General features: G+C 38.2%; 1 protein-coding gene across 1 annotated transcript in view; it reads right to left on the bottom strand.

Annotated features, from left to right (window-relative positions):
* LOC106080427 (dynein axonemal heavy chain 10) overlaps positions 1-17,886 on the bottom strand; it is a 239,264-nt gene extending 221,378 nt beyond the window's left edge. The window contains 4 exon segments of the mRNA XM_059362518.1: positions 3,477-3,500; positions 3,601-3,702; positions 3,896-4,015; positions 17,638-17,886. Coding sequence (XP_059218501.1) covers positions 3,477-3,500; positions 3,601-3,702; positions 3,896-4,015; positions 17,638-17,875 — 484 coding nt within the window. The 5' untranslated portion in view covers positions 17,876-17,886.
* Positions 17,887-22,750: the final 4,864 nt, after the last annotated feature.

The following is a 22,750-nucleotide window of genomic DNA, read 5'->3' as shown; positions in this document are numbered from 1 at the left end:
GTTGGAATGAATGAATGAGCTACGAATGAATTAATTTAGCATGTCAACATTATTTGCGTTGAAATAACGTGTAAAACGTTGTTGGCAATGATTACGAAAAGTATTACATTCAAGTTAAGACATGAACTCAGCAATTGTTGAGGACACAAAAGCTCATCGAAAGACCAACAAAATGAAACGAAATAGTTTTGACAATAAGGCCAGTGACATTTTATTCTTTTCGAAGTCAATGAAAAAGGACATTTTCTCAAATCAAATGATATGGTGTGATAGTTTCTTAAAACGAAGACGTTGAAAATCATATGGGGTAGATCTGGATCGTGAGAAGACGAGGCTATTACCGAAAGGAAGTCAGAAGGAGGTCAGTATAGCTTTCGGAATCATAAGGGAACACACAAGACTACAAGCTCACTAATGCGAAACCGGTGCGACAAGTGATAACTTGTGTAGGGCACTTGAGGCAAATAATGAGACGTTGGATCATATCCTATGTCCTATGTCCTATGGCTTTCGCAGCTGACAGAGACCATCTGTTGTAATCACTCTACAGGCTTCAAAATTTGAGATATTAAGCTGAAATTTGGCACAGATACGAATTTTTGATGCACGCTGGTCACGTTTTTGAACGGGCCAAATCGGACCATATTTGGATATAGCTGCTATAGACCGATTTTCCGATAAAGGGTCTAATGCCCAGACGGACGGACAGACAAACGGACGGACAGACGGACGGACGGACAGACTGACGGACATGGGGCCTTGGACGAATATTTCGAGGAGTTACAAACAGAATGAAGAAATGAAAGAAATTAATGAAGAAATGAAGAAACAGTAAGGGGTATCTGACTCGGAGTTTTAGCAAGATCACTCAGGTATATCTGTCAAACAAAAAATGGTATTGGTTTTATTGACAGCTCATTATGGCCTTGGACGAATATTTCGAGGAGTTACAAACAGAATGAAGAAATGAAAGAAATTGATGAAGAAATGAAGAAACAGTAAGGGCTATCTGACACGGAGTTTTAGCAAGATCACTCAGGTATATCTGTCAAATAAAAAATGGTATTGGTTTTATTGACAGCTCATTATATTGTGTACAAGTCAGCAAAACCATTTGCTTCTAAGTTCATTTGAAAAGAACGTTATTCGTGATGCGTAATGCAGTGATTGCGTTATATTTGGCTAGAAAATCACAAACGGACATTGTTGGTGAACTCATATACTTCAAACTGATCGTTTTGTTTTGAAAGTCTCCCTCCACATCCGAACTAGGCGAAAAAGCTTTTAAGGGAAAGTGCTTTAAGAAATCTTCATACAGCCCGGCGAAGCCAACAAGCCCAAGGAGAGGTTGTAAGGGAATCTCAACAAATGAGAAGAATCCCCCTACGATTCGAGCTGGCGAACAAGCTCCATGGCAGATCGTGGGGGAAGGAGCAAACCAATCATTTAAAATTAAACAATGGCATTCAAATGTCAAGTCATACAAGTTCAATGATCTTAAACCAAAGCAAAAAAAAAAAGAAAGATTTTGAGACTACGAACGGCCACTCATTGAGCTAAAATTTGAATCGGACATCACTCTATGCTATGTGAGAAGTTCGCCCCTATTCTTTTATGGAATGTTCATAGGCAAATTTGCATTTGAGCGGGCACTCAATGCAGTTTTCTGTCTTAAGTGAAGGTAAAGATAGCTGTGAGTGCCGATGGTCGCCCTCCAGTCGTTTCATAGAATCTGGTGCCCAATTAAATGCAAGTTATTATAGAGAAAATTGTTTGCCACTTTAATCAATAAAAAATATTTTTAAACAAAAAATTGGTCGTCAGAATTGCTTACACTTCGTGTCAGCTCCGAAAAAACCGAAGACCCTGCGATTCGGATGATAATAGACATAACTCAACATAGAAAATTTAATCCAAAAGAAAGAGGTATTTGGGTCACTCTCTGCCACTGAGAAACCAATTCCGGCGTTAAATCTGTAAAAGAACAGATTTGGTTCGTGCTGGTCAATTCTTATCAACCTTAAATCTTTCAGGCAATCTAAAATAAGGCATTGGGTCAATATCTCGAATATTTACCATGAAAAACAATATTTAATTTTTTTTGGATTGAATCACCCTAAAGTGAGAGTGCCTTTACTTGCAATATGGGCAAAAATGCAAATGGCCTGAACTAAATGAATCACTACATTGGAAGTCTTTGTAAATATGCCCTTCTGTTTGAATGTTTTATTACTATTCGTTGGCAGAATTAAAATGAAAAGTAATTTATATTAAAATTAAAAGATCCTTTTAGTGTCACTGCTCTTTCCGAGGAAATCGTAGAAAAAGACACAACGCATTCACCCATGAAGCCGGCAAAAAATGAAGAAAATTGCAAATGGACTGAATGAGTTACACGGAAAACTGAATAAAGACAAACTCAGGCAATCAAACATTTTGGACATGATGACTGTGACGGTGACGGTGATGGTGATGGGTCCGTCATTGCGATACGATGTTGTCACAGTAGAAAACTTTTGCATGACAGTTCAGCCGAATGAATTGTGCCACTTTTACGGCTGCACTTTAGGCCTTAATGGAGTAACTTTGCCATTATCGTCTTGGGGTTTCCATTAGTTTTGCTTTTTTCGGGCAAGACCTCCACAAAAGATAAGGCGTCCATGTTACTTTTTGTTGGCATTCTCGAATGACGCTTTGGAGATATCCCGACTTGATCATTCATTTGAGTCCTGCTAAGTAATAACAGGCCGCAGTTGCAAAATTTGCTCTTTTGCATCAACAATGACGAGTACTCTATTTTGGAGTTGTATGTATGTCGACTGCAAGGAAAATTGAGGGAGTGGAGGGGGGGAGCAACCATTGCTGACAATCCTTCTTCAAATATTCCAAGCAGAACAGCAACTCTGCGACTCGAAGAAGTTTCCTGCAGCTTATGGTGGCTGTGTATGAGAAGACGAACACATGAATTCTCATTTGCCACAATGGGCTGATGCGTAAATTTGCAATTTGGATAAAAGAAGCCATTCATTTCTATCCCTTTTGCATTAATGAGGTTTTTAAATATTAATGGAAAAAACAACAAAAACAAAAGAGGAGCAGAGTAACGCAAAGGGGAAAAAATTATATGAAATGAAAAACTTTCACAATTAAAAGAAATCATACAAGGCGGCAAGAGACAACGGCAAAGAAGCACACAGCTCCAACGGAGAGAAAAAAGCAAACGTTCGTATTACATAAATCATTTCTTATCCTTTGCAAAAACAAAAACTAAAACAAGAACAAACAAAACGAAACGGAAGTACGGAGAAATTCATGGAAGAATGCCTCCTCAAGTGTAAATAAGAAATGAAAATAATGGCAAAGATTTGCCAAGACCGATAAGACAGTGACAATTTCAATTAAAACATAAAATAAAAAAAAGTTCAATGTAAATTTCCACCAAGTATAATTGAAAAGTTACTCGTTATGATATTTACCAATTTCGTCATCATCGTCACTGGCTGCATGTGTAGTGGTGGGTAGGAGAGAGTTTTTGTGAAACAGTATTAAAGGACATACTCCCATTGAGATGATATGATGAATGGTGCCAAGGATACTTACCGGATAGGGCTGAACTTTTAACACTTTCACCGCCTATATCATCGCCAGCACTCTCAACGCCTGTGTCCATGCCGCCATCATAGTCGTCGCCCTTTTTGCCACCTATATGCAGGAAAAAAAAAAACATTTAAATATAAAGGGAAACTTCAAAGTTAACTGTGGTCACTCTTAAGCATTTGCCTTTAAGACATATGCCCTCTCTCGCTTTAAGAAGTTGGACTTTGACACCCAGTTTGGCTCAGCAGTCTCTCCTACTTTGGCATATTTGCTGTGTGTGCCATCACTTTCTTCTTACCTTTTGCATCCTTTCCTGGCGGTGGCGTTTTGGCATCTTTGCCGCCTGCGGATCCTCCTTTTTTGCCTTTTTTACCCTTTTTGTCCTTTTTCTCTGGCTCAGTTGGCTGTTCGGGCTCCACTAAAATGCATGATGGAAATGTTTTCGAACAAAGAATAACAAATTATTGTAACTCCATAAATTATAAAGTGATGAATATTAATAAATAATTCATAGGTCACATTGTCTTTAAACTTGTCGCCAGAACGAAATATTGTGGCATCTGTGAAGTTGCCAACAATTTGAAAACATTTTTAACTTTTGCTTATCCAAGCTAAATTTTAATATTAAAGATTCTCTGAACTGACATAAAAATATTATATGTGGACTTATAAGCGTAGATAGGCCTATGGATATGGGCAAAGCCCTCAGAAAAATTTTAGCCCTCACCCAGAGTTTCATAGCCAAATTCTCATTTTTATACCCACCACCGAAGGATGGGGGTATATTCATTTAGTCATTCCGTTTGCAACACATCGAAATATCCATTTCCGACCCTATAAAGTATATATATTCTTGATCAGCGTAAAAATCTAAGACGATCTAGCCATGTCCATCCGTCCGTCCGTCTGTCTGTTGAAATCACGCTACAGTCTTTAAAAATAGAGATATTGAGCTGAAATTTTGCACAGATTCTTTTTTTGTCCATAAGCAGGTTAAGTTCGAAGATGGGCTATATCGGACTATATCTTGATATAGCCCCCATATAGACCGATCCCCCGATTTAGGGTCCTAGGCCCATAAATGCCACATTTATTATCCGATTTTGTTAAAATTTGGGACAGTGAGTTGTGTTAGGCCCTTCGACATCCTACGTCAATTTGGCTCAGATCGCTCCAGATTTGGATATAGCTGCCATATAGACCGATCCTCCGGTTTGGGGTCTTAGGCCCACAAAAGCCACATTTACTATCCGATTTTGATGAAACTCGGGGCAGTGAATTGTGTAAGGCCCGTCGACATCCTTCGTTAATTTAGCTCAGATCGGTTCAGATTTGGATATAGCTGCCATATAGACCGATTTCTTGATTTATGGTTTTGGGCCCATAAAATGCTCATTTATTGCCCGATGTCCCCGAAATTTTGAACAGTGAGTAAAGTTACGCCCCTTGACACACTTCTGCAATATCATACAGATCGGTCCAGATTTGGATATAGTTGCCATATAGACCGATATCTAAGTTTTAGGTTTTGGGGCCATAAAAGACGCATTTATTGTCCGATGTCGCTGAAATTTGAGACAGCGAGTTTTGTTACGCTCTTCGACGTCCTTCTTCAATTTTGCTCAGATCGGTCCAGATTTGGATATAGCTGCCATATAGACCGATATCTAAGTTTTGGGTTTTGGGGCCATAAAAGAGGCCTTTATTGTCCGATTTCGCCGAAATTTGGGTCAGTGCTTAGTGTTAGGCTCTTCGACATGTTTATGCAACTTGGCCCAAATCGGTTCAGATTTGGATATAGCTGCCATGTAGACCGATATCTCGATTTAAAGTCTTTGCCCCATAAAAGGCGCATTTATAATCCGATTTCACTGAAATTTGACACAGTGACTTATGTTAGTCTTTTCGACATCCGTGTCCTATATAGTTCAGATCGGTATGAGGTATATGAGTATAAGTTATGAAATTTTCACCGAATTTTGATGAAAGGTGGTTTACATATATACCCGAGGTGGTGGGTATCCAAAGTTCGGCCCGGCCGAACTTAACGCCTTTTTACTTGTTCTTTTATTGTAACGAATACAATATTTATTAATACAAATAAAAATGAGCTTAGTTCGGCAGGGCCGAATCTTGGGAGCCCACCACCATGGATGTGTCTAAAAATTTACACAAATGAACATAGTTGATGAGGACAGAAACCAATTGAAGCCCGGCCCCAAGCTCAAATATTTACCACTTATAAGCAGTGGTCAGAATTTATTTCGTTTATTTAATCTCTCAGAGTTTAATTGAATTTATTTCGGTATTACGATGCACAATTATATTAAAAGTCTTCCATTTATGCATAGCACCATTATGTTTTGTGTTATGATGATACGTGCAAAAGAGGGATGGATATTTCTTTATCGCTTAAATGATACCAAACAATATATGTGCCTGGAAAGTTGTCTTGTATCTGGCAACCATTTGTCTGTAGCTATAATGATTTTTCTCACTGGATGTATCACCATTTTTATACCCTACACCACTACAGGTTGTTATAAGTTAGTGAATTTGTTTTTAACACCCAGAAGGAAGAATTATAGACCCATTGATAAGTGTACTGATCGACTCAGAATCACTTTCTGATTCGATTTAGCTATGTCCGTCCGTCTGTTCATGTTAATTTGTGTACAAACTACAGGTCGCAATTTTCATCCGATCATTTTCAAATTTGGTACAGGCATGTTTTTCGACCTAGAAACGAATCCTATTGAAATTGGAAAAAATCGGACAAGATTTGGATATAGCTCCCATATATATGTTCGTCCGATTTGCAGTAATAACGCAATAGTTATACATTCAGTGCATATATTTAACAATTTTCCCAAAATTCTGAGAACGTCCTCCTCGGCGACTTCCACAAAATCCATAAGGTTTTGTCGAAATCGGTTCAGATTTTGATATAGCCCAATATATATATTCGTTCGATTTTGAGAAATATTGCAATAAAGTGCTCATTTGTTAACCGATTCTCTCGAAATTTAACAGGAAGGTACTGGTAAATTTCATAGAAATCGGTTCAGATTTAGATGTAGCTCTCATATATGTATATCGCCCGATTTTCACTTCTAGAGCCACTGCAAGCGCATTTATTGACCAATATTGCCGAAATTGGGCATAACGCTTTCCTCGATGCCTACCACAATATCAAAGAAATTTGGTCAAAACCGGTTCAGATTTAGATGTAGCAATTATGTTGGCATTTGTTAACCGTATGTATTACAGTTGGAACGTAATTGCCCGAAATTTGATACGGATTGTTTAATAACTCATCTGAAAACATCCGGTTCATTAAAATTGGTTCGTAAGTAGATATAGTTCCCACTCTGTACTTATGGGGTAGGTGTAGGTGTCGGCACCGGCCGACTTTTGCCTTTCCTTACTGGTTGTACTTAAAAACTGGTACTATGTTCACTTGTCGCAAGGTTTTTCGTGATTATTATTCCCTGTTTGTAACTACTCGAAATATTCGTCTGAGATCCCATAAAGTATATATATTCTTGATCGTCGTGACATTTTATGTCGATCTAGCCATGTCCGTTCGTCTGTCCGTCTGTCTGTCCACAAACGCTAACTTTCGAAGGAGTAAAGCTAGACGCTTGAAATTTTGCACAAATACTTCTTATTAGTGCAGGTCGATTGGGATTGTAAATGGGCCATATCGATCCATGTTTTGATATAGCTGCCATATAAACCGATCTAGGGTCTTGACTTCTGGAGCCTCTAGAGCCCACAATTCTTATCCGATTGAAATGAAATCTTGCTCGACCTGTTTTGTTATGATATCCAACAACTGTGCTAAGTATGGTGAAAATCGGTAAATAACCTGATATAGCTGCCATATGAACCGATCTGGGATCTTGACTTCTTGAGCCTCTAGGGGGCGCAACTTTTGTCCGATTTGGCAGAAACTTTGCAAGAAGTGGTTTGTTATGACTTCCAGCAACTGTGTCAAATATGGTTTTAGTTGGTCCATAACCTGATATAGCTGGCATATAAACCGATATGGGATATTGACTTCTTGAGCCTCTCGAGGTCGCTATTATTTTCCGATTTGCCTGAAATTTTGTACAACGACTTCTCTCATGACCTTCAACATACGTGTAAATTATGGTCTGAATCGGTCTATAGCCTGATATTGCTCCCATATAAACCCTATTTTATTTCTTGGGCCCCTAAAGGACGCAATTTTTATTCGAATTGGCTGAAATTTTACAATTCTTTTCTTTTATCATTTGTTGGCCTAAAAGATATACCGGGAAAAGAACTCGACAAATGTGATCCATGGTGGAGGATATATAAGATTCGGCCCGGCTGAACTTAGCACCCTTTTACTTTTTTTTTAGATAATAGATTTTGAAGCAGATAGATTTTGCTGATTTGATTCAGTGGGACATTTCGCCGCAACTTATGTAACAATTTTAATAAAAGTTTAATGCGATTATTAAAATGTGTGTAGTGTTTGAGAAAGTAATCGCGAAAAACATGAGTTTTCAACTAGCCATAAGGCGAGGTTTAGAAAACTGTCACTTTCCGAGTTTACCAACTGCACTCGACCGAGCTGCTCAATATACTGACTGATTGCCCTTTGCTCAGTCAAAACAAAAAGGAAAAATTTTCTGTCTAGGAATATTGTGTGGCGGCTATATGAAGATATAGTCCGATATATCTCAACTTCGAATCTACCCTGCCCATGGACAAAAAAAGAATCTGTGCAGAGTTTCAGTTCAATATATTGATGTTCAACGGATGGACGGACAAGGCTAGATCGTCTTAGATTTTTACGACGATCAATAGGTTACGACGAGTTAAGGAAGTGGGCGACGAATGCGCATGCAATATTGTGGAACAGCGAAAAGGTCCGTTGAACAGCGAAAAGGTCGTGAGAAGACGATACTATTACTGAAAGAAAGCAAGAAGGTGGTAAGCATAGCTATTGTTATCATAACGGGACACATAGCACTACGAGCTCACTTATGTAAAATTGATGGGGAAAGTGATAGCATGTGTAGGGCATGAGGGGAAGATGATGAGACGTTGGAGCACTTTCTTTGTCATTGCCCGGCTTTCGAGTCTAACAGATACCGGCACTTAGGTGGAGACACAATACCAGACATAAACCAACTTACCAACTTAGGGGAGTGGTATCGAAAGCAATTATTTCTTATTCTGATAGAATTGGGCACTCCAGAAGCTCAAGAAGACATATTGAATCGCGCGTAGACTAAAAGTGACATAAAATAACACCATATGCAAAATTTCAGTTAAGTCTGTTAAAAGTCACACCCCCCAGAAGTTCAAGAAGTAAAATCGGGGGATCCAAATGCCGGCGAAATATGTGAGATATTAAAACATTTAATCAAAAAAAAAAAAAAAAAAATGTCCCTAACCATTAAACTTAATGCTTGAATCGGACAGCACTCATTGTGAGAAGTTTGTCCCCTGATCCTTAAAGGAGTGCAAGAAGGCAAATTTGCATATGAGGCCTACAAAAAATCGTGAACTTATGTTCAAAAATTTTTGGTGACAACAAGAACAGCATAATTTAAGATAAAATTCGTGATTCTAAACTGGCTAGTACCAGACATCAAAACACAGCCACGGATTTAGTGCTTAGTTCTATTTTCTGTAGCTAAGTTGTAAGTACACTCCAAGTACTAAAATTTTTAGCATTAAGAAAAATAAAACTGTTCGAGAACAATGTTTTTTGCTCAAACAGCGGCTTTCCATAGCAGCAAGATAGAACATTTCTGAAGCGTCTAATGTAAATCATAAAAACCTAGTCGTAATGAAGGGGTGAGCATACAAACTTTTACACAAAGACCACAGAGCGGCGCATGTTGAGAATTGTGCTGTTGGTTGCAGCCGTTGCTAATAGCGATGTTTTTGTTAGCAAATGAAGTCCCCACGGAAATAGCAAGTGTTTTGTCACACCGGAGCCGGACATGGCAATGCTAAGGGAACTTCCAGAAAAAAAAAAACCGAAAAGTGCAACTCCAACATCAACGCTTGAAAGTCAAACAGAAAGGATGTTCAAGTGCCGCTTGGTCGTGTTGCAAATGTTCTGCTGATAGAGGCCACCCAATACAGACTTTATACGAGGCAGGAAACTCAGCGTCAAAGGGTAAGCATTATAGGAAAGGGGGTATATTCATTTAGTCATTCCGTTTATAACACATCGAAATATCAATTTCCGACCCTAGAAAGTATGTATATTTCGGATCGTCGTAAAGTTCTAAGACGATTTAACGATGTCCGTGTGTCTGTCCGTCTCTCAGTCTGTCCATCCGTCTGTTGTAATCATTTTGCAGCCTTCAAAAATTGTGATATTGAGCTGAAATTTGGTACAGTTACGTCTTTTTGATGCGCGCTGTTTAAGTTCTTGAACGGGTCAAATCGGACCATATATGGATATAGCTGCTATATAGACCGATATTCCGATAAAGGGTCTAATGCCCATAAATGCTTTATTTTTCATCCGATTTCACTGAAATTTTAAACGATGAGTAGCTTTAGGCCTTCAGACATCTGACCCAAATATGGTCCATATCGGATTATATTTAGATTTAGCTGTCATGTATACCCATCTCCAGATAAAGGGTCTGAAGCCAATAAAAGCTTTATTTATAATCCCATTTCGCTGAATTTTAAAACATAAATTAGTATTACGCCTTCTAACATAGGACCGAAAAATGGTTCAGATCGGACTATATTTATATATATATTTATATATAGTCCATATATATCTTTCTTCCGATATGGCTTTTTAAGGCTGTAGAAGCCACAATTTTCGTCCGATCTTCACAAAATTTGGCATTGGGTATTTTATTTGAGGTGGAAATTTCATGAAAATCGGTCCATATTAAGATATAGCTCCCATATATATCTTTCATCCGATATGGACGTTTAAGGCTGTAGAAGCCACAACTTTTAACCGATCTTTACAAAATTTGCCATGGGTTGTTTTATTTAACGTCTCCATATGTGTGCAAAATTTCAAAATTATCGGTCCAGATTTAGATATAGCTCCCATATATATGTATCGCCCGATTTTCACTTAAATGGCCGTAGTAGCTACAATTTTCGATCGAACCGATCTACACAAAATTTGGTACGGACTGTTTTGTTATTGCACTTAATGTATCTGGAAAATTTCATAAAAATCGGTTTAGATTTAGATATAGCTCCTATATATATCTTTCATCCGATTTGAACTATTGGGTTGCCCAAAAAGTAATTGCGGATTTTCCATATAGTCGGCGTAGACAAATTTTTTCACAGCTTGTGACTCTGTAATTGCATTCTTTCTTCTGTCAGTTATCAGCTGATACTTTTAGCTTGCTTTAGAAAAAAAGTGTAAAAAAAGTATATTTGATTAAAGTTCATTCTAAGTTTTATTAAAAATGCATTTACTTTCTTTTAAAAAATCCGCAATTACTTTTTGGGCAACCCAATATTAATGCTGTAGAAGCCCCAATTTTGGTCCGATCTTTACCAAATTTGGCATGAGGTGCTTTGTATGACGTCTTCATATGTGTGCAAAATTTCATAAAAATCGGTTTAGATTTAGATATAGCTACCATATATTGGTTTGCGTAAAAAGTAATTTCTTTTTAAAAGAAAGTAAATGCATTTTTAATAAAACTTAGAATGAACTTTAATCAAATATATAATTGCCATTTTCGAGATAACCTTTTTCCATCTTCCTGGCAAATTTAGTATTTCACGCTCATAGAACTTCTGGCCTTTATCTGCAAAAAACTGAACCAAGTGCGATTTTATAGCCTCATCATTGCCGAAAGTTTTACCATTTAAGGAGTTCTGCAAAAATCGAAATAAATGGTAGTCTGATGGTGCAAGGTCAGGGCTATATGGTGGATGCATCAAAAGTTCCCAGCCAAGCTCACTCAGTTTTTGGCGAGTGACCAAAGATGTGTGCGGTCTAGCGTTGTCCTGGGGGAATATGACACCTTTACGATTGACCAATTCTGGTCGCTTCTCCTTGATGGCTGTCAGTAGTAAACATCCGAATTAATCGTTTGGTTCCTTGGAAGCAGCTCAAAATATACCACACCCTTCCAATCCCACCAAACAGACAGCATAACCTTCTTTTGGTGGATATCAGCCTTTGAAGTGGTTTTAGCTGGTTCACCATGCTTGGACCATGATCGTTTTCGACTAACGTTGTTGTAAACAATCCATTTTTCATCTCCAGTTATGATTCGTTTTAATTGCGTTTAAAGTGTGTATCACAAGCGTTGATTCTTCGGTTTGTTAAATGAATTTCATTCAATACATGTGGTACCCATATTAAAATTGACGCCAAACCAACAAATGTCAACAAAATTTCGCGCACTTTTTTCTAAAGCAAGCTAAAAGTAACAGCTGATAACTGACAGAAGAAAGAATGCAATTAAAGAGTCACAAGTCGTTGAAAAAATTTGTCAACGCCGACTATATTACTACTATATTACCGATAATTACTTTTTGGGCAACCCAATATATCTTTCATCCGATATGGCCTTTTAAGGCTGTAGAATCCACAATTTTCGCCCGATTATACATGAGACGTTTAAATTGACGTTCCAATACGTGCGCAAATTTCATTAAAATCAGTCCTAATTTAGATATAGCTCCAATGTGTATATTTCATCCGATATGGACTTTTGCAAATCGCAAATTGCACATTTTGTCCATGAACATTCCACTAAGGAACAGGGGCAAACTTCTCACATATCAATGAGTGAAGTCCGATTCGAGTTTAAGCTCTATGATAAGGGGCCTTCCTTTTATAGCCGAGTCCAAAAGGCGTGCCGCAGTGCGACACCTCTTTGGAGTGAAGTTTTACATGGACATGGCATAGTACCTCACAAATGTTGCCAGCATTAGGAAGGGAAAACCACCGCTGAAAATTTCTTTTTCTGATGGTCTCGCCAGGATTCGTACCCAGGCGTTCAGCGTCATAGGCGGACATGTTAACCTTTGCGCTACTGTGGCCTCCAATATAAAAATCACAATTTTGGCCACATCTCTACAATCTAGGGCGTGAGGTGTTCTATTTGACGCCACAGTATGTGTACATTAAAATTGGCACAGGTTTCGAATAACTCCCATATAATGTTTTATCCGATATGGCCTTTTAAAGATGTGGAAATACAAGTCTTTTGTCCTATGGTAGGAAAATCTTACAAGGTGCTAAATTGCCATTTCAATTGGTATCCAAATTAATGTCTGACTGGATTTCGAGATAAGTTCTACATATAAAAAGTATTACATGCACTAGGTGGTGTAGGGTGTTATATAGTCGGCACCGCCCGACTTTTGCCTTTCCTTACTGGTTGATATGTGAGAAGGTTGTCTCTGTTTTTAGTTGGAAAGTCTTTGTGGGCAAATTTACAATCCACATTGGTTATATATGCTGGAGTTGGTGGGTATCCAAAGTTAATGCCGGCCGAATTTAATGCGTTTTTGCTTGCTATTTTTACTGGTGATCAAATAATCGATGTATTATTCTGCAGAAATGCTTATTAATCTTTATGACAACTCATTGGCTAATCCCACCTCGTATGTTAATCAAAACTTAGTTTGCCTCGTTGTTTGAATTTCTCTGTTTATCCGTTCGTACAACGGAAAGCAAAACAAAAGACAAAAGTGAAACAAAGCAAAACAATACAAGCAAATCCTTCACAACCACAAGCACTTCATCAGCAGCATCACTTGGTAACCAAAACTGAAACTGGGACAGAGAGAGACAGGGCCAGTCCCTGACTGAAACTCTGGCGAAATAAAACACAACGTAAAACATGATGTCGTATTCGCACTGTCCTGTTCCGTTCTTTTCTGTATAATGCTGTGCCTGCACGTGGCCCTTGGCTGAACGGTGTTCTCCTAAGCTGCTGCATCAATGTCAACTCAACGCCAGTTTGAGAAGTCTCGAAAAAGTTTCTGTGCCATCGTATTTCACTCCGCACTTAATCCACATTTTGTGTTCTATGATTGCAAGAGTGTGTGTGTGTGAGCGTGTGTGTCGGTGTGGGTGAGCTCTTTGTTGGCAAGTTTCAACTGGACGCATTGCCACGCTTTCACATTCACATTCGTAAACGCATCCCAAGTTGTTCGCTTCAGCATTTGTCAGAGTGGCAGCGTTGAAGGGATAGTGCTTAACGTTTGGCTTTATCTTTTCGTTGAAGTGCTTAAACTATAGCAGGGGATTTGTGTCCACAAATATAGCGTCGACTAAAGTGAGTGAGCTAAACTTTGCTTTATGCCTGTTTATATGACATTTCTAAATTAAATTCGACCATAAAGTTCTATTAAGGGTAGCAGAATAGCCACAGTTATCTAATAAAAGAAACTATGGAAATTTCGCAGCTTCAAATATTCTTTGTTTCAGTTGTACACTTTCGTATAGTATGAGGGAATATTATATGGCATGCGAAAACATTACAGGTTTAATCGAGCGATTTTTTTCTTCCTTGTGAGCCGAGTTATAAAATTGGTCAGTTTGGGGTATTTTTCAGAGATTTGTATGTTCAAAATAAATAAGAGCCATATCTGTTGTATAAGGGTAATGCAAATGCAAATTTTGCCCATTGATTTTGCACATTCCACTAAGGAACAGGGGTAAACTTCTCCCATATCAATGTGCGCAGTCCGCTTCAAGTTTAAGCTTAATGATAAGGGGGCGCTGAGTTCGAACGGCGTGCCGCATTGTGTCACCTCTTCGGAGAGATGTTTTTACTTGGCCTTGTATCTCACAAATGTTGCCACCTTTAGGAGAGGAAAACTACCGCTGAATTTTTTCTGATGGTCTCGCCAGGGTTTGAAACCAGGCCTTAAGCTTCATAGGCGGATATATAAATATAAGGTCATACACACTTGAATACAATTTGGCAGGAATTGGCGATATTGTTAATTTATGCACCCAATGTGCATAACTCGATGCTTTTCCCATACATTCATGGCAGAACATACGAACATCATAAACAAATAAAGGCAATCCAAAAAACAAGCAGTGCAGACTATGTTATAGTGTAAACCGCGTTATCGTTATGTGGATGCTATATTTAAATCTGAACTGATTTTGATGGACTTTGCCAAATTAGCTCAATATACTGTATGGGAGCTATATTTATGTCTGAACCGATTTTAGTGTAATAAGGAAGTGAAATAAATTAATCAATACCAACTTTCGTGAAGATTTGTCCAAAATTTTAGCTACCAAGTGTAAATAAACAATACATGTAAAAGTGAAAGCTACGAGGTCGGTCGCCAAAGCATGAAGAAAATAAATACTTTCGTGAAATGTGGCAACTTCCTCAAACATGTGTTTTAAATTTTAAGGTGCCACGGTATTTGCCATTCATTTGTCGAGTTCTTATCCCGGTGTCTCTTTTTAGGCAAACAAAGGATTCGAGAAAAGAATTGCTGAGCTATATCAAGTAATGGTCCGATTCAAATCATATTCATTTTGTCATTCCGATTGCAACACATCGAAATATCCATTTCCGATCCTATAAAGTATAAATATTCTTGATCAGCGTAAAAATCTAAGACGATCTAGACATGTCCGTCCGTCTGTCTGTTGAAATCACGCTATAGTCTTCAAAAATAAAGATATTGAGCTGAAACTTTGCACACATTCTTTTTTTTATCCATAAGCAGGTCAAGTTCGAAGATGGGCTATATCGGACTATATCTTGATATAGCCCCCATATAGAACGATCGGCCGATTTAGAGTATAAGGCCCATAAAAGCCACATTTATTATCCGATTTTGCTGAAATTTGGGACAGTGAGTTGTGTTTGGCCCTTCGATATCCTTCGTCAATTTAGCTCAGATCGGTCCAGATTTGGATATAGCTGCCATATAGACCGATCCTCCTATTTAGGGTCTTAGGCCCATAAAAGCCACATTTATTATCCGATTTTGCTGAAATTTTTGACAGAGAGTTGTTTTAGGCCCTTCGACATCCTTCGTCAATTTGGCTCAGATCGGTACAGATTTGGATATAGACCGATCCGCCGATTTAGGGTCTTAGGGCCATAAAAGCCACATTTAGTATCAGATTTTGCTGAAATTTGGTATAGTGAGTCGTGTTAGGCCCTTCGACATCCTTCGTCAATTTGGCCCAGATCGGTCCAGATTTGGATAAAGCTGCCATATAGACCGATCCTCCGATTTAGGGTCTTAGACCCATTTAAGGCGCATTTATTGTCCGATGTCGCCGAAATTTGGGACAGTGAGTTAAGTTAAACCCCTTGACATACTTCTGCATTATGACCCAAATCTGTCCACATTTGAATATAGCTGCCATGTAGACCGATATCTCGATTTTAAATCTTGGCCCCATAAAAGGCGCAATTATAATCCGATGTCACTGAAATTTGACACAGTGACTTATGTTAGGCTCTTCGACACCCGTGTCGTATATGGTTCAGATCGGTTTATTTTTAGATATAGCTACTAAAAAGACCAATATTTTGTTATACACAATTGAACAACGACTTGAACTTATTAGTATTTGGTCCAAATCGGTAAGGTATGCAATTTTCACATGAATTTTATGAAATGTGGTTTACGTATATACCCGAGGTGGTGGATATACAATATTCGGCCCGGCCGAACTTAATTCCTTTTTACTTGTTCTTATTAGTGTAGTTGTAGTTGCAGTTGGGATTGTAAAAGGGCCATATCGGTCCATGTTTTGATATAGCTGCCATATAAACCGATCTTAGATCTTGACTTCTTGAGCCACTAGAGGGCGCAATTCTCATCCGATTTGGCTGAAATTTAGTATTAGGTGTTTTGCTATCATTTCCAGTAACTGTGCTAAGTTTGGTTCAAATCGGTCCATAACCTGATATAACAGTTATATAAACCGATCTGGGGTCTTGACTTAATTAGCCTCTAGAGGGCGCAATTCCTATACAATTTGGCTGAAATTTAGCAAGAAGTGTTTTGTTATGACTTCCAACGGTTGTGCCAAATATCATGACAGTTTTTTCTTTTATCATATGTTTGACTTAAAAGAGATACGGGAAAAAGAAACTAAACATATGCGATCCATGGTGGAGGGTATATAAGATTTGGCCCGGCTGGCGGACATGGCAAAGTCGACTTGGAATATCAAGACGATCAATACTTTGTACTTTTTAGGGTCTTATATCAATATTTCGGCAAGTTATCAAACAATATGACGACTCAATTTATGCATGCTGCTAGGCAAATTTTCTTTTAAGACAAAATTTAAGACAAATCAATTTGGTTGCATACAAATGTATATTAATTTTGCCACAATCATCACTGTATTATTATTTTACGATAAAAGTCAATACTGCTAACAAAATTGATTTTTTAAGGAGCTAAAGAAGTTTTTTTTTTGTTTGCCAAATGGAATGACGCCAAATCAAACTAAGCGTTCTTATGTAAATTCAAGTATCTCTCTCTCTCTCTCTCTCTCTCTCTCTCTCTTGCTCCCTGCATATTAATGACATCTTTTGAGTAAAACATTCAATTTTAGAAATTTTAAATAAATTCTTCTACAAGAGATGCAAACACTTTGGTGTCCTCATCGAAAATAATTACTATCAATTTCATGGTAAAGCAGCAACAACAACAAAATCAATTCTTATCAAAATCTTCCTGTTCAAGTGGCATCACTTGAAGCAATGACAGCAGTCACTCCACCCAGGCGTCCATTGTCAGTCAGAAGATCTTAGTGTTGAAGAGTGTTGAACACAATCAGGACGAAACGAATTTAAACGAATCGCTTCAATCGAAACGAAGAATCGAATGAAATTGAGAAAAATGAGATATCGAGTACAGCTTTTCTAAATAATTCAATATTTACTTATAAATTCAATTAAAGTTTCTTTGGCGCAATCTGTTGGGAAAACAGAAAAGCATCATCATCCGGCCCGCCAGCCCGCCCGCCCTACGTCGTCTTTGGCAAATATCAACCATCCACTTTGTTGGATTGTTGGTTCAACTTACCCTCCTCCAATACGGTGATCTCCTCCTCGACCAGTTTGTCGTAGAAGGTGCGCCATACGTAGAGAACGATTTTATTGATATCCTCGTTTTTGGTGTACTTGTCCTCGAGAAAGCTCTTGAAATCATTCATATTATCATAGATAACAGCATTGACAAATTCTGGTTCATATACACCCAACATATTGGAGATGGTGCACTTAAGCCATAAAATGCGATTATCGTCCATGATGGCTGACATGATGATGATGATGATGATGATGAGGTTTTATGTTGCACCACTTCTACCTCCACCTCAACCGTCAAGACAGCAGCGATAGAAAAGGGTTTCACTGCTTCTATGTAATTGTTAATGGAAGCAAAACGACGATTGCAGTGCAGTTGGTCACAACGATAATGTGGAGTTTTTGATGGATGATGGGTGCCAGCCACGGCAATTGTCACTCCTCTGGGCAAAGAAATACCACAAGGGTATCTCTGTGATAGATAACACGAATGACAACCCACTGCAAATCTCCCGATTTTAGTGGATGCTGCAGTTTTGGGAAAACTTACAATAGCTGAAATAAGAAAACAAGATGAGATTTAGATTTTTAGACATTACTTAATAGGTTTTTCTAGACGTAATGTGATTTAAGATAAATTTTTGTGTGAGAATACCAGTAATGAAATGCAAAATTTATTAAAAGATGGCTAACATAAGAAAATGTGTTCTTAGAAGGGACTAAAAAATAATCCAAATCCTTTGTTAATGGAGCTGACAGGACATAGCTGATGCCTTTTGAAATACGCACAGTGGGCCAAACGGCAAAAAATTGGAAATAAGTCAACAAGTTTTTATACACTGCACCACCACTGTGGTACAGGGTCTGTCCGTCTGTGCGTCCATGTATTCTTGTAATCAAAGTGCAGGCCATATTTGTTGTCTGATTGTCACGAAATTTCGCACATGTCACTTTTTTGGCCCAAGGACAAATGCTATTGATTTTGAAAAAAATAGGTTCAGATTTAGATACAGGTCCCATATATATTTTTCATCCGATATGGCTTTTTAAGGCTGTAGAAGCCACAATTTTCATTTAATCTTCACAAAATTTGGCATTGGGTATTTTATTTGAGGTCTACATATGTGTGCAAAATCTCATAGAAATCGGTCCAGATTTAGATATAGCTCCCATATATATCTTTCATCCGACATGTACTTTTATGGCTGTAGAAGCCACAGTTTTAGTCCGATCTTAAAAATATTTTGCACTAGGTGTTTTATTTGAATTTACAAAATTTGGCATGAGGTGTTTTATTTGACGTCTCCATATGTGTGCAAAATTTCATAAAAATCGGTTCAGATTTAGATATAGCTTCCATATATATGTATCGCCCAATTTGCACTTAAATGGCCGTAGTAGCTACAATTTTCAACCGATCTGCACAAAATTTGGCGCGGACTGTTTTGTTATCTGGAAATTTTCATAAAAATTGGTTCAGATTTAAATAGAGCTCCCATATATATCTTTCAACCGATTTGGCTTTTTAAAGCTGTAGAAGTCACAATTTTGGTCCCATCTTTACAAAATGTTGCATGAGGTGCTTTATATGACGTCTTCATATGTGTGCAAAATTTCATAAAAATCGGTTTAGATTGAGATATAGCTACCATATATATCTTTCATCCGATATGGCCTTTTAAGGCTGTAGAATCCATAATCCTGGCATAGTACCTCACAAATGTTGCCAGCATTAGGAGGGGAAAACCACTGCTGAAAATTTTTTTCTGATGGTCTCGCCAGGATTCGTACCCAGGCATTCAGCGTCATAGGCGAACATGTTAACCTCTGCGCTGCGGTGGCCTCCAATATGGATATGGACATTTAAGGCTGTAAAAACCACAATTTTGGTCACATCTCTACAATCTAGGTCGCGAGATGCTCTATTTGATGTCCCAGTATGTGTCATTAAAATTGGCACAGGTTTTGATATAATCTTTTATCCGATATGGCCTTTTGCAGATGTGGAAATCAAAATCGTTTGTCCTATGGTAGGAAAATCTTACATGGTTCTAAATTGTTATTCCAATTGGTATCCAAGTTAAAGGGTATTTTATAGTCGCAACGCCTGACTTTTGCCTTTCCTTACTGGTTTTGGTTTAAATCGGTCCAAAATCAGGTATAGCTGTCTTATAAACCGATCCGGGATCGTGACTTCCAAAGCCTATCGAGTGCGCAATCCCCATCCGATTTAGCTGAAATTTTGCATTGCGTGTTTCGTTATTACTTCCAACATCTGTGCTACGTATGGTTCAAAATAACCTGATATAGCTGCCGTATAGACCGATCTAGAAACTTGACTTCTTGAGCCTCTAGAGGGCCCAATTCTTATCCGATTTGTATGAAATCTTGCATGACGTTATGACTTCCAACAACTATGTTTCTTTACGACTTCCAAGAACTATGACAAATATGGTTCCAATTGGTCCTTAACATGATATAGATGCCATATAAGCCGATCTGGGATTTTGACTTCTTCAGCCTATAGAGAGGGCAATTATTTTCCGATTTGGTTGAATTTTGTACAACGGCTTCTTCCATGACCTTCAACATACGTGTCAAATAGGGTCTGAATCGGTTAAAGCCTGATACACCTCCCCTATAAACTAATCTCCTTATTTTAATTTTGAGCCATTTGCGCTCTTGCAAATTCCTATTCGATTTGGCTGAAATTTTACACAATGACTTCTTCTATGGTCTCTAACATTCGATTCAATTATGGTCCGAATGGGACCATAACTTTATATAGCTCCATTAGCATAGCAATTCTTTTATCCCTTGTTTGCCTTAAAAGATATACCAGGATAAATGCGATCTATGGTGGAGGGTATATAAGATTCGGCCCGACCCCATGCTTTTACCTATTTCCTCTAATTTCAGAACCATATAATGGCGTGAAAATAAGGAGAAACCCATGCCTAACCCCAAAAACATGATATTCTTGTTTCGGGGTGTATTTTAGGCCGTTTTGCGTTTGCTTAAAAGAAATTTGTATGAAGGATTGCGAAATCGTTCAAATAACTTCATTTAGACAAGCATGACCAACTAGAATTCATTTCTTATTTCTTTATGTAAAACGATCAAAAATGTGCAGAGTATACACCCATTTTAACTTTTCCCTCAACTGCCAATGACAACAATGCCTATAATAGCCCCCTTTATTTTAATGCCACCACAATATTTTTCACTTTAATTGTAATATTGACACAGATAAGATGTCGTCTCGTATTTTCATTCGATATTTACTTACCCCTAATGAATGTCACTTCCGGTATTCTTCTCACGATATTCGCTTCTGTTTGTGGTCTTCTCCCAAAAAAATTATTGCAATTCTAGCTTGGAATTCTGTTTGCTTTTCTATTTGAATGTTGGAATTGGTTGGCTCTGTGTGGATTCTATTTTGGTTATTTTCAAATGTTCTCCTCATTGAAGTTTCACCTGAATTTCAGTTTCGATTTGATTAGAAAGTCATATATGCCTTGGTTGTTGGTTTTCACAGTGGTTGCCAGAAACGAAAACCTGTACAACCATTCCTGCCATTCGTGTGTTGTTTGTTTTTGCCAACGTCACTCCTGTTGCTGTTTGTTTTCGGTTGCCACAGCGGCGTATTGCTGTTAGCAAGGCCTTACACAATTTCTGACAAATAGACTCTCTGGGGTGAGACTCTCCAGTTTAAATGAAGCCCGTCAATGTTGATGTTTGTCTTCATGCCTTTGTGCAGGCGAAAGGACTCCGTGCGAATGCTGACTTTGAATGACTTGGAGGGCAAATGTTAATATTGCTTTTCGAAAATAACAAACGAAAATGCATAACCGGGCTAAAGCGCATTGGTATCTTTGGCAACAAACAACCAATCTATTCGACTGGAAACCCAAGAGCTGCTTTTGTTGTGGCAACATTTTAAAAATGTGAGTCTTTGCCACAATCGCTAACGCAACGAAGGACGCATTCAACGTAAATCAAATCATTCCACAACGGTTCTAATAAAGCAATGTTGTGATTTTCAGACAGTGGCAGAGACAGCAGTACGACATAGAATTTGCCAATTTAATCTTCAGGGAGAGAACGCACATCCAGACAAAAAAATTTGTTGTAATGTTCCTATAAAAATGATGGTCCCACACAGATCAACCTTGGCAGGTGGGAGATGGTCCTAAAGCAACTCATAGTGCAAAAATTCGTCGCAATCGTCTTAAAAATGTGGATTTTATGGGCTCAAGACCATAAATCGGCAGATCGCATTAATGACAGCTACGTCGAAATATAGAGTGTAGGCGGGCTTAAAACTATTGAAATTTCTAAATTCCAACAAAATTGCTTTATAAATGAGGTTTTTTATGCTCACGATCTTAACTGGAGAGATCTGGATACCGGGCAACAAATATGATTCGACGTGAACCATATTCGCCACAGATGTTGATGTGTACATTCAAACTCACGGTTCCTCATTTCTTAGCCGATTAACGAACAAGTAAAAAGGCGAAAAGTTCGGCCCGTCCGAACGGATACCCAACACCTCGGGTATATATGTAAACCACCTTTCATCAGAATCCGGTGATTTTGCATACCTTATGTCCCATAGCAGTTATATGGCAATATGTTCCGAGTTGGACTGAACACTTTTAATTACAAGTCATAGTTCAATTTTCTATAACAAAATATTGGTCTAAAAATAAACCTATCTGAACCATATAAGACACGGATGTCGAAAAGCCTAACATAAGTCACTGTGTCAAATTTCAGTGAAATCGGATTATAAATGCGGATTATAAATGGGTCCAAGACTTTAAATCGAGATATCGGTAGATATGGCAGCTATATCCAAATCTGGACCGATTGCAAAAAAATTGTCGAAGAGCCTAAGACAACGCACTGTCCCAAATTTCGGCGAAATCGGACTTTAAATGCGCCTTTTATGGGCCCAAAATCCTAAACCGAGAGATCAGTCTATATGGCAGCTATATTCAAAACTAGACCGATCTGGTCCAAATTGAAGAAGGATGTCGATGGGCCTAACACAACTCACTGTCCCAACTTTCGGTGACATCAGACAATAAATGCTCCTTTTATGG

This window comes from Stomoxys calcitrans, chromosome 2 (genome assembly GCF_963082655.1).
Source record: "Stomoxys calcitrans chromosome 2, idStoCalc2.1, whole genome shotgun sequence".
Classification (NCBI taxonomy): Eukaryota; Metazoa; Arthropoda; class Insecta; order Diptera; family Muscidae; genus Stomoxys; species Stomoxys calcitrans.
Note: the sequence above shows the minus strand (reverse complement) of the source record. Positions and strands in the feature narration are given on the sequence as shown.